Source organism: Rattus norvegicus, chromosome 3, assembly GCF_021556685.1.
Source record: "Rattus norvegicus strain SHRSP/BbbUtx chromosome 3, alternate assembly SHRSP_T2T, whole genome shotgun sequence".
NCBI classification, from domain to species: Eukaryota; Metazoa; Chordata; class Mammalia; order Rodentia; family Muridae; genus Rattus; species Rattus norvegicus.
In genome coordinates, this window is record NC_141536.1 from 169,204,617 (window position 1) to 169,217,987 (window position 13,371).

The 13,371-nt window shown below is 42.1% G+C and overlaps 1 protein-coding gene across 6 annotated transcripts in view; it reads right to left on the reverse strand.

Moving 5' to 3' along the window:
* Gmeb2 (glucocorticoid modulatory element binding protein 2) overlaps window positions 1-13,371 on the reverse strand; it is a 38,178-nt gene that overhangs the window by 20,304 nt on the left and 4,503 nt on the right. For 5 of the 6 annotated variants that reach the window (XM_087654704.1, XM_087654702.1, XM_087654703.1 and 2 more), the window contains 1 exon segment: window positions 6,754-6,926. Coding sequence is in view for 1 of the 6 variants with exons in the window: in NM_031803.2 (NP_113991.2) it covers window positions 6,754-6,884 (131 nt within the window). In the remaining 5 variants the exon portion in view is untranslated. 6 annotated transcript variants of the gene reach the window in all.

Below are 13,371 nucleotides of genomic sequence, written 5' to 3' on the forward strand. Positions count from 1 at the left end.
ACACAGTGTGAATAACAACATGTGGCTAGAAAACACTCTCAGACTTAACAGCCATCCCCAGGAAGGGCAATGGGTATCAAGAACAGGAAGAGGAGGCTACTCAGGTGGCAGCGGTGGTGTATGCCTTTAATCCTAGGAGGCAGAGGTAGGGTAGATGGATCTCTATGAATTTGAGGCCAGCCTGGTCTACAGAGTGAGTTCCAGAGCAGCCAAGGCTACACAGACAAACCCTGTTTCAAAAAACAAAACAAAAACAACCCACAAGCTACTCACTATGGAGAAAAAAGAACCCAGAGCCCTGTCATGCATACTAGGGCACACTTGCCCACTGAGAGAGACCTCATGGTTAAAGTCCTACCACAGCCTACAGCCTGACCACTCCCCTCACAGATTTATGTACCAGGTACTTATTCTACATTAGCATCTAGAAAGCTCAGGAAATAGTCCCTGAACATCAGGCAAAACTGTCCTAAGGACTTAACCTGACCTCTCCTGTGGAGACTTGATGATGTTAAGTCAGCTAACTACTTCCCAGTCCTCAAGGTTTATTTTACCTTGAACCAGGTCATAATGATTGTTGAATAGAAATACAAACTTGAAATCTAACTTTTGAGACACATTAAGAATGACTCCTAATTAATAATGGTGCACATCATTAATCCCAGCACTCAGGAGGCAGAGGGAGGCAGAGCTGTGAGTCCAGGCCAGTCTGATTTACATAGAGAGTTCTAGGCCAGCCAGGACTATTTAGAAAAGTGATTCTCAATCTTCCTAATTCTGAAACACTTTAACATAGTTCCTCAGTTGTGGTGACCCCCCCCCCCCATAAAACTATTTTCAGTACTACCTCATAACTAATTTTTCTAGTTATGAATTATAATGTAAATATCTGATATGTAGGATATCTGATATACAACGCCTGGGAAAGGATCATTCGACTCCCAAAAGAGTCTCAACCCACAAGTTCAGAACCACTGATTTAGATAGACCTTGTCTCCAAACAACAACAACAACAAAAACAATGAATTACTCTGATCTGAACAGTAATAGTAGGAACACCAGGACTCCAAGAAGTCTGCAGGAACTTGGAAAGGAAGCCATCCTCCCTCCTCAGCCAGAACTTTGGATAAAGCAAGGACAATGACAGAACCAAAATTACACCTTGTCCAAAACAAATTCTTCCAAGGAAGGAAGTCAGGAGCAGGGGTAGGGAAAAAATACCCCAAACCTTTAGTTGTGCTATTTAGGAAGAGTCGGTAGAAAACCCACTATGTCATTAGCAAACAATGGGCCAGCATTAGATGGAGATGGCTGAGGAAACTGAAGTGAAGGTCAAGAGGGGACAGACCTCCATGGATGCAGACAGTCCCTCTGCAGCACAACTTTTAGACTGTCTCCCCAGCTCTCAGCAAAGATGCTAATGAACTGGCATTTCTGTCCACATTGCATAAAAAGGTACACTTTTCCTAAACATGTGAACTCCTGGCCTTCTGTTGGGAATTGTTCTCCTTACTGCAGGAGGAAGACTTTGCTACAACATGGTGGTAGGCAGGAACAATTCTGTCAGGCTTTCTAAGTAAAGAATACTCCCAGGCCTCCCCAAACCAGGAAGAAAATTGGTTCCCACAAATAAATAAGTAGTCTCTACTTCACATCTTTCTGTTTTCTTTTCTTTTCTTCTCTTTGTTCCCCATCCTTCAGGATATGCTTGCTTTGGTGGCTACATTGGTTCTTCCAGAGGAGGAATTCATAGCCTCCTTTGTTCTGCAGAAAGAACTGGCTGGCCATTGGGGCAGCATGCTGCAACCCTCGTACTAAGGCCACAGACAGAAGAGTTCTTTTTTTTTTTTTTAAAGATTTATTTATTTATTATATGTAAGTACACTGTAGCTGTCTTCAGACACACCAGGAGAGGGCATCAGATCTCATTACAGATGGTTGTGAGACACCATGTGGTTGCTGGGAATTGAACTCAGGACCTCTGGAAGAGCAGTCAGTGCTCTTAACTGTTGAGTCATCTCTCCAGTCCCAGAAGAGTTTTTATCCTTCATGATTTTTGCCATCAATCAAAGGGAATCATTTATTATCCTCCCACTTAACATTAGGCAAACTTTGATCAATTTACTAATGGGATGGAAAAGACTCTACAATTCCCAGTCCTAACTAGTAGAACCTTCCACAGTGAAGACAAACTCAGACAGTTATCTTGAAATGTGATAGTCATAAGCAGAACCTGTGCTTTAGTTATGGAATTAGGTAACCCAGACAAAGCCAACCTGAGTTCCAAGAAACCAAAACCTATTGGTTACTCTAGTCCATGATGTTCTGTGATGGTCTATCATATAATTTCTATAGCTAAGATAGTAATAATATCAGAGTTGGAACTTATGTTTCTCCCTAAACAGCATAGAAGGCTGGGACAAAAGGAGATAGTAACTACTAGGCCTCATGGTAGAGGAAAGAAACCTCGATCTTAGCGATTTAGAAGGTGAAAAGCTTGATTAGTGTGTGACTTTCACAAGGAACATCTTGGGCAAAAATGTAGAACTTACAGGAGTATAGGGATTGAACTATTTCATACCTCCAACCGTCAAAGGTTTAGGGCAAACCAAAACTGTGTGTCTGTAAGAGCTTCTACTTTGCTCTCCAAAATTCAAGGAAGAACCAGGCCAAAGGCTCTGACAACCTTCAGGACCTCCTCAGAAAAGCAGACAGAGGCCCACCTAAAGAACTCATCACATGGCTTTCGAACAGGCTTGCCCCACAATTCTCCCAACTGTTCATGCTGAGTACAGGGAGAGGAAGTGTGCTGGCTAGTTTTATGTCAGATTGATACAACCTAGAGCCATTTAAGAAGAGGAAACTTCAATTAAGAAAATGTCCCCATCAGACTGGCCTTTGGGAAAGCCTGTACACATTTTCTTGATTGATAAATGATATGGGAGGGCCCAGCTCACTGTAGGCAGTGCCACCCCTAGACTGGGTGGCCCTGGTGCTATAAAAGGCAAGCTGAGCAAACCATAAGGAAGTGAGTTAGTAAGCAGCACTTCTCCATAGCCTCTAGTTCAGTTCCTACCTCCAGGTTCCAATTTTGAGGTTCCTGCCTTGATTCCTCTGGATGCTGAACTATAAAATAGAACATAAAATAAAACCTTTTCTCCCCATGTTGGTTTTGGTTATGGTGTTTTATCACAGCAATAGAAACTTAAGACAGGAAGTTACTATGTTTTTAATTCTCAGGACTATGATCAAAAGGCATTTAAACCACACAGTCCTCAAATTACCTATGAAGCCAAGACCCCGAGGCCTGGTACTATATGTAGCTGGACATGGTACTGAGAACCCGTGGGAGAGTAGAAGAATGACTTGTCAAAGAGATGGTGTCAGAATTTAGGAGCAGCCATGTTATCTTTGTAAAAGTTGGGTATCAAGTGTCCCACTAAAAGGCTTATGTGTTGGCGACAGCCTTAACTTAGGATACTATTTTGGTTGGAAGGTTGAAATTACCTGAACAAAGTAGGTCATTGGAGGGAAGCCGTTGGAAATTTCTTGTCCCTAGTCCCTTCCCATCTTGCTTTCATGTTCCTCTTTCTTATCTTCCCATCCTCCATGAAGCAAGTAGCCTTTGCTTCTACATGTTCCCAAACCATGGTGTTCAGCCAAGTAGTAGGAGTCAAGTAACAATGTATTGGCTGAACTCTCTGAAACCATGAGACAAAGTAAACCTTCTTCCCTTGAGCTATTTCTGTCAAGTATTTGCCACAATGACAATAAAATTAATGATCCACAACTTTCCTGGTCCTGAGGTAGTAGTCTTGGTTCACCCTGAGCTTGTGAATGGTTATGCAATTTGCTCTAGTTGTTGGGAAACGAGAACACACAAGACATGAAATCATGAAGGAAAGTCCAGACCACCTAGTTGGAATATTTAGTGAGGCTGGCAGACATAGGGAAGCCCTCACTACAGCTATCAAAATAGTAGCCTGTCAATGAGCATGGTTGAAGCCATCTTTACTAATCAACACATCCCAACACATGAGAGTGTACACAGTTAGCCTAAACCATAAAACCAGAGCCAAATGAAAGAATTACATGAAATAATAACATTTACATATTAACCCCTAAATTTTGAGATTTTTTTTTTCTTCCTTCGTCTCTTGCCACTTCTTTCCCACTACTATACAGCCTACAGTGGCCTAGAACTCATAATCCTTCCACCTTACCTTAGTCTCCTAAGCAAAAGGATTATATCATGAGCTACCATATCTAACCTATGGTAGTTTCTTACTTAGCAAAAGAAATTAGCACGCTGGGTAATTTCTTACCCAGCGTAAACAAAGAACTGACCAATCACACTCCTCTAATTCTCATTACTGTTGAACAGTTACTGTAAAGTCCATGGTGCATGCTGACTCTTGGCATCCTAGGAGAGCTGCTTACAGAGTTACTACAGCAAAGCTGGCCTCCAGAAATCACCTTTTTAATGAAGACAACACAAAACGCCCAGCTGCTAGAGAATTCTGCTAGCTAACACTCCCATATCTAGTATAGCCCTAGAAGTTCATCTCTCTTACAAGATGGTAAGATACCCACAAGAAATAGTTCTAACCCTACATTGTGTGAAATACCCCAAGAAGACAGACAGTACTCAGCTATGCTTGGTGGTGTCTGTTTTTCATCACTCAGGTGGTAAGGCAGGACAGTCCCCTTTCATTCCAGGCCAGTCTGGATTACACATTGAGCTCCAGGATATACTACAGAATGAGTCCCTGGAAAGTGGGGGGAGGGGAGGAGAAAGATAATATTGAAGAGTCTCTGATGTGCAACTGAAACCCTCCAGTAGTGGTTCACCAAAATGCTGGACTTCAACTGGGAAGACAATCATGAGTCTGGCCTTCCTCATCTCCCTCTGAAAGCTCGGGGGATACCAGAGCTATGAAGGATGGCAGCTGAACCCCTTAATAGTGATCCTAGGGCAGAAAGCAGAAGCCACGTGGCCTTTTTTAATCCAGTGTCACTTCTACAACACTTTACCACAGGTTACCCCAAATCTGAGGAGAAAGGCTGGGTATGACTTTTGGATAAGGGTATGCAAAGGTATGGGAAGTGTCGGAAAATACAGTATGCCCAAAACATGTACATAGAGAACATCTAACCCAAATACTCAGTGGGCCAGGTAAGGTAGCACCTCAGTTTCAGTACATGGGAGGCAGAGGCAATCAGATCTCTGTGAGTTTAAGGCCAATCTGATTACAGAGTTTTCCAGGACAGTCAAAGCTATAGAAAACCTGTCTCAAAAATAAATAAATAAATAATAAATAAATAAATAAATAAATAAATAAATAAATAAGAAAGGAAGAAAGAAAGAAAGAAAGAAAGAAAGAAAGAAAGAAAGAAAAGAAGAGAAGACTCGGTGGAAAATGTGCCACTGTGTGTGTGTGTGTGTGTGTGTGTGTGTGTGTGTGTGTGTGTGTCCTACTTTATCAATAGGATCTTATACTTTGTCAACAAAGCAGGAAGGTTCACACATTAATTCAACTCACAACCACCCAAAAGCAGCCCTGCACACCCGCTTCCTGCCTGAGGAGGAAGGCAGTGTCAGAACTCCCACACTGGTAGCAAGACATACCTATGAAGAAGACACAGTCTCCTCAAAACACAGGGTACAGGGCAAGCAGCAATAATTGATATTTACACTTCCTCTTAAAAATTCACTGTCAACATGTTAGTGAGCCAAAAGCTTACCTAAGGCTCTAGGAAACGTCAAGCTCAGTCTGACAATACCACACACAAGATGCAGAAGACAAGACAAAAGCCCAGGGACCAAGTCTCTCAGAGAAAGAACAGTAAGTCCCACAGTCTCCAGCTCTGCCCTATCCTACCCCCTTGTCAGGGGCAGGAACTGTTTGGCTCCCTCCTCACAATTCTGTCTATAAATGACAAAAGAAGATTAAATTGGTAAGTGTGAGCCAGGTGTGGTAGTAGCAGCACATGCCATTTATCCCAGCACTAAGGAGGCAGAAGCAGGTGGCTCTCTGAGTTCCTGGTCTACAGAATAAGTTCTAGGCTGGCAAGGACTACACAGAAACCCTGAACCGTCCCCCACCCCCACCCCAAATAGTTTGGTTAGATGTGATTTTTTTTAGCCAATTAATGCTCAATAATAACATCTAGAGCAAAAGGTGATAAAGAAAATATTTAGTTCCCATTGTTTTATTTATCAAATGAGGTATCACTAAGAGATTTAGAGCCATATTGCAGAGATGGGCTATCACCCTAGAATCTCTGTTGAGCCTGTTGCTTGGAGTACTTTATACATCACCTTTGTACCTAAAATATGCTGGGTTCAATCTTAGGACCTTAGATATAAAGAAATCTTGAGCTCTTGCTCTCTTGCTCCTCTCTTGCTCTTGCCTTCCTGTCCCCATTCCCTCCCCCAACTCTCTCCACGTGCTCATGGCCAGCCCCTACTCCTCTACTCCTCCTCTTCTCTACTCTTCTCTCTCTGCCCTTCTCTGCCCCTACTGCCCTTTTAACTCCCCTCCTCATGCCCTGAATAAACTCTAGTCTACTGAGAGAGAGAGAGAGAGAGAGAGAGAGAGAGAGAGAGAGAGAGAGGAGAGAGAGACAGACAGAGACAGAGAGACAGACAGAGAGACAGAGAGACAGAGACAGAGACATCTTGAATCTCACCCCTACACCTGGCATACCAAGCTGTACCACAAGCTGGCAAGACCAAGGCTTAACTCTTACCCATGAGGAGCTAGGTTCGTTGTCACAAGCACTGTCTTCACCTCCTCTACACCACTGCCATCAACTGCAGTGTCTGGAGTTGTCACAACCACTACTTCTTCCATGTGGACGCTGACATCTGGAGTTGCCATGGCTCAGAGGTCAACAGTGTCACTTCTCCAGAGTCTGAAGTCCTAGAGTAAACAAAGCAGGACACAGGTTATAGGGTCATTTCCACACTGGTACAAAGAATAGTCAAGGGCTGAGGTACAGCTTAATGGCAGAGCACTGTCTACTACCACCATCATATGCACCAAATTCAGAATGGACGCCTACCTCACTAGAGGACTCTGTCTCAAGAGCCTGGAGATACACCATATTCTATGCCAGGCCCAGGATAGACCAAGTCCTGAAATGTTGGGGTATGTAAAGAGGACAAAAAAAGAGGCCCTGGGGGTTGGGGATTTAGCTCAGTGGTAGAGCACTTGCCTAGCAAGGGCAAGGCCCTGGGTTCGGTCCCCAGCTCCGAAAAAAAAAAAAGGCCCTGGAGTCAGAGTGGGACATGGTATAGACAGGAAAAACATACAGACAGGATTGTACACAGCTACATGGGATCCTGAGATGTTGTATATGTGGACCTAACCCTACATGGCAAAAACAGTGGCTTTGAGTACTGACATACAGGGCAGATTGCTGTGATGGTTAAAATCTATAATGAATCACCTGTGAGATAGGCCTCTGCCCATGCCTAATATAGGCTTATCCTGATTACCTTAGTTGATATGAGAAGACCCATTTCAATGATAGATGGGACTATTCTCTACTGTATAAGTAGAGAAGGGAAGCTAAGAGGCACACATGCATTTGTTGCTTTTTCCTTGTGACCAGACACTTTAAGCTCCTACTGCCTCGATCTTCTTGCCATGATGAACTGATTGTACTTTGAGCTGTGACCTGGAATAAATTTTTTCTTGCTTAAACTGCTTTTGCCAAGGTATTTTATCACAGCAACAAACAAAACAAAAAACAGACAAACAAACAAACAAACAAAAAATGTAAGACAATCACAGTTAGGCTTCAGTCTGGGCCATGGACAGTATTCACAGGGCTGGTACAGAGACTCTGAAAATGGAGCTGTCCACAGCATGATGGAGTAAAGGCAAATACTCCTTAGCCAGGGTGCACACACCTGTAACATGGGTCTTCAGGAGGCTAAAGCAAAGAGGATCCCAGGATTGAGGAGAGCATGCATTACAGAACGAGATCCTGTCTGTCTCAGTCAGGGTTTGAGGAGAGCATGCATTACAGAACGAGATCCTGTCTGTCTCAGTCAGGATTGAGGAGAGCATGCATTACAGAACGAGATCCTGTCTGTCTCAGTCAGGGTTTGAGGAGAGCATGCATTACAGAATGAGATCCTGTCTGTCTCAGTCAGGGTTTGCCAGATGGCTCGGAGTAAAACTCATTTTTACTAACAACACTGACAGCCTAAATTCCATCTCTGAGAGCTACCTTAGGAGAGAACTGACACAAGTTTTCCTCTGATGACCATACATGCACTATAAAATGTACATGTACGTGTGCATGAACACTCACAATCAATCAATCAATCAGTGCAATTTTTTAAAGGTTTACAATACACCATTTGGCCTGCCCAACTAAGTCAGCCACTACTTCAGGAAAATGTTTGTCCTTTGTGAGACTAAAACAACACCAACTTCATACAGTAACATTAAAAGTATACAGATATAATTTAAAACTTCTTGATAGCTGAGCACAGTGGGCATGCCTTTAATCCTAGCTCTGGGCACAAAACAGAGCTCTGGGCACAAAACAGAAGTTATCACAAGTCAAAATTCTGAGAATAAAACATAAGCAGAACTGTAAATACTTAAGTGTAGAATGCTTTCTTAGTATACTCAAGGCCCAGGGTCCAATCTCAGCCCCACCCAAAAAGTAAGTGTGTGTTTAAAAATTTAAAAAAAAATCAATAAAAAAATAAAGTAAATAAAACAGAACAACACTGGATGGGATCCATGATAGCATGGAGACAACAGAAGAAGCCAGGGACATAACACAAAGCCTTTGAAATTATCCAGTCTGAGCACCAGGGAACAGGCTGGAAAGCAGGCTCAACTGAGCTTCACGAAGGTGCACCAAGACCATATGCTAATGTGTCTGTCACTGGAGTCCTAGAGCACAGAAAAAAATGCATTATGCTGAAAAAAGTACTTTAAGATACACTTGCTAAAAGTAGCCAGGCATAGTCATGAACATTTACACACTTGTAACCTCAGCACTCAAGAAGAAAAGGCATGAAGTTTTACCACAAATTCAAGGCCAGTTGAGTGACAGATCAAAATTCTGCCTTAAAGAAAAAACAAAGAATTGCTAGATGTTGCCCAAATTTATTGAAAGATAAATATGTACTCCTAGAAGCTTGGCGAACCTTCATGGGCATATCCCAGTCAGAATCAAGCTGAAAATATAAAAAAATCTTCAAATATCAAGTAAAAAGTACGTTTTATCGTATGGTAACTGGAGTTCTCACAAGAAACTACAAGGGCTACAAGGTAAAGAACAATTTATTTTCTTTTTGGTTCTAGAGAACAAACCCAGGGCCTTCTGCATGCCCTCCTTCTACTTTTTAAAAAAGACATTATTTTTACTTTAGTTTATGAGTATTTTGCTTGCAAGTATGTATATGCATCACATGGGTGCCTGGGGCTCAAAGAGGCAGAAGACAGCATCAGATTCCCAGGAACTGGGGTGACAAGTGGTCATAGGTTACAGTGTGGTTGCTAGAAGTCAAACCCAGGTCTCTGGAAGTGAAGCAAGTGCTCTTAAGCCTGAGCTGTCGCTCCAGCTCCTTGTTTTTACTTTTTGAGACAAGGTCTCACTAAATTGGCCAGGCTGGCTTTGAACTTGCAATTTTCCTACCTTCGCCTCCAGAATTGCTGGAATTATAGGCAGTGCCACTAGACACTACAAAGAATATTTTTAGTGTGCTAAAGAAAGTAACTGGCCAGCCAGGTATGATGGTTCACATCTATAATCCCAACATTCTCAAGACGAAGGCAAGGGGATTACCATGAGTTCTAGGCCGGCCTAGAACTAGGCCAGCTACAAGGTAAGATCATGTCTCGAAAAGAAAAATAGGAAAAAGGAAGTAAGGACAGACAGATGGATAGATGAATGGACAGGCTAACTACCCAAACATGTATAGCAGGGCCAGCCAGGGGCTCAGCAAGTAAAGGTACTTGCAACCAAGCCTGGTGATGGGAGTTGGAGACCTAGTACCTGTGTGATGGAAGAAAAGAACCGATTTCCTCAAGCTGTCATCTAACTTTAGCACAAGTACTGAGGTCTATGCACACATGTGCCAGAGATAGGTTTAATTAGTAAAGTTCCTGCCTAACACATACAAAGTCCTAGATTTGGTTCCCAGCACCTCATAAATTAGACATGGTAGCACATGCCTGTGTAATCATGGCACTCAGGAAGTAGAGAGGCAGAAAGATAAAAAGTTCAAGACCAGATTCATGAGACCTCAGCTCAAAATGGAAAAAAAAAAAAAAAAAAAAGCATAAGCCAGCTCTAGAGGTCCTAGCAGGCTAATGTAGAACTGCTTGAGTTCAGGAGATGTGAGAAAAGCCTGGGTAACAGAAAGAGACCTGGTTTCGTGGAAAACCAAACCAAATTATAGTATTATAACTGAACGCAAAAATTGTTCAACATTGTCTGGTATGCAAATATATAGAGAGGAACTACTACCAAAGGGTGGGGATACACCACAAAAGGGGTAGGGAAAGACTGTTCTGTATAGTAACCTTTTGTCATTCTTTGTCTATGGTAACACATCCTTTTAGGTAAGCTGTGAAAAATGCAGGTGTATAGAAATTCTTTATATTCCAAACAGTGGAACATTATTCAAAAATGAAAAAATAAGCTCTCCAAGGGTTAGAGCTGAAGGGCATGAAACAAGCAAAAGCACATGTTCCACAGTGAAAGAAGCCACGTCTTGTAGGATTCTCCTCCTGACACTAGGGAAAGGTACACTATGGAAACAATAGTTGCCAGGTGGAGGAGAGAGATGAACAATGGAGCAGAGGCTCTCTTGGGTATTGAAGTTATTCTTCACTATACTATACGGGCAGGCCATGTAATCATGTGTCATTGAGCTCTACTGTAAACTGTGGGCACTGAGTGACAAATCAGTGTAGGCTTATCACCTACAGCATAGGTTCTGTGGAATTTCCCAGTAAGAGAATCTGGGGAAAGGGGAAGAACATATGAGAATTGTTACTATGACAAACTTCTTACCACTATGATAATAAAAACAACTAATTTGGTTCATAATTTGAGGGTACAGCCCGTCATGGTAAGGAAGCCAAGCATGAGGCAGCTGTATTCCAGTCAGAAGTGAGAAAAATGGTGGTGCTCTGCTCCCTTTCTCCTTTTTTTTAGTCTAGGACCCCAACCCATGAAACGGTGCCACCCACAGTTACAGTGGGTCTTCCCACCTCAACCTAAGTTTCCCTCCAGAGGTTGGCTTCCTAAGTAATTCCAGATCCTGTCAAGTTGATATTAACCACCAAAGGAAATTCTGTGCCTTCCTCTCAAATTTGCAGTAATCCTACACTGCCCTAAAATTTAAGCTACTAATTTTTAAAAACTGAGAGGTGAATAGAAAATAAGAATGTATAAAGAATAATAATAAAACAAACTATCCAACTTCAAGAGTGAGTAAAAGACTAGATTAAACATGTTTTCATGGATATATAAGGATGGGAAATAAACATATAAAATATTCAGCATGGGCTAGGAATGAAACTTTGCTGGTAAAGTGCTTTCTTTCCTAAATTATACAAAGTCCTGGGCTCCATCTCTAGCACAGCATAGAACTGAGTGTGGTGTACTGGTGTACATCTGTAATCTAGCACAAGGAAGCAGAGGCAAGAGGATCAGAAAAAAACAGAAGTTCAAGGTCATTGAAACCTAGAAAGCAAGTTCCAGGCCAGCCTAGGATGCAGGAGATTGTGTCAGAAGGGAAGAAAGAAAGAGGTGTAAGGAGAGAGAAAAAGAGAGAGAGGAAGTGTCATGGTTTGCATATGCTTGGCTCAGGGAGTGGCACTATTTGAAGGCCTTGTTGGAATAGGTGTGTCACTGAGGGTATGAGCTTTAAGACCCTCATCCTAGCTGCCTTGAACTCAGTATTCTGCTAGCAGCATTCGGATGAAGATGCAGAACTCTCCTGCATCATGCCTGCCTGGATGCCGCCATGTTCCCACCTTGATGATAATGAACTGAACCTCTGAACCTGTAAGCCAGACCCAATTAAATGGTGTCCTTTATAAGACCTGCCTTGGTCATGGTGTCTATTCACAGCAGTAAAACCCTAAGTCAAGAAGGAAGGAAGAAAGGAAGGAAGGAAGGAAGGGAGGGAGGGAGGGAGGGAGGAAGGAAGGAAGGGAAGGAGGGAAGACAACAGGTGGCGGGAAAATGTTTGCTAAAGCCTTGATGATGTGTTTCCACTACCTACAAAATGGTCTGAAAAAAGGCAATAACAAGAAATTGTCAATGAGAGTTGAAGAGATAGTTCAGTCATTAAGAGTACTTGCTGTTCTTGCAGAAAACTTGAGTTCAGTTTCTAGCACCCATATCAACTGCTTGTACTCCAGTTCTAGGTAAATCTGACACCCTCTTCTGGCCTCCTCAGGCAGCTATATGTACGGGGTGAACATATATACAATCATGTGTACACCCACAAAAAATTTAGAAAAAAACAAGTTGATAATGCTAAGTTTAGAACAATCGAGGAAATGGAAGAACTGAAATTCTTATAACTTTTCTCCCCTAAAAGACTTAAATGGTCCTATTACTCTGAAAACGAGTTTGTTATTTCTTATAGTTAAATGTACTCTTATTTGACATGAAAGAAACTATATGCAAATGACAGAAAAGTCAAATTTGTGGACAGAATATAAAACAAAGAATTCACTGAAGACAAGGTAAGGGGAAGTGGAAACTTACTGTTTAATGGTAGAAGGTTTAATATGGGATTTTTAAAAAGTTCTGGAAATGATGGATGGATGGATGGATGGATGGATGGATAGATGATGGATAGATAGATAAACAGATAATGTATTTTGTCATAGTAAAAATCTTGGAGCTTCTTTTTTTGGGTGGTGGCCACTTGTCTCTGCCTCCCTAAGTGTTGGGATTAAAGGCATGCACCACCACTGCCTAGGTAATAAAAGCTTTTTATATATGGAGCCTGTAAGATTGTTCAGTGGATAACAACATTTACTACACAATCCCGATCATCTGAGTTTGATTTTCAGTTCCCACAGTGGAAGGAGAATCAATTCCCAAAAGATGTCCTTTGACTTAAAAATGCACACCATGGCATGCATTAACATACTACACTTGATACACAACAATAATAATAAAAATAAAAAGGGTTCCTGGTAGGTAGACCATTCTCCAGGGGATAGCCCATATCCAGAAGTATATGGATGGCATAAACTGGAGTCAATGGGTTATTAATATTTTTAAAAAGGGAGGACAGTGTGGGGTTGGGGATTTGGCTCAGTGGTAGAGCGCTTGCCTAGCAAGCGCAAGGCCCTGGGTTCAGTC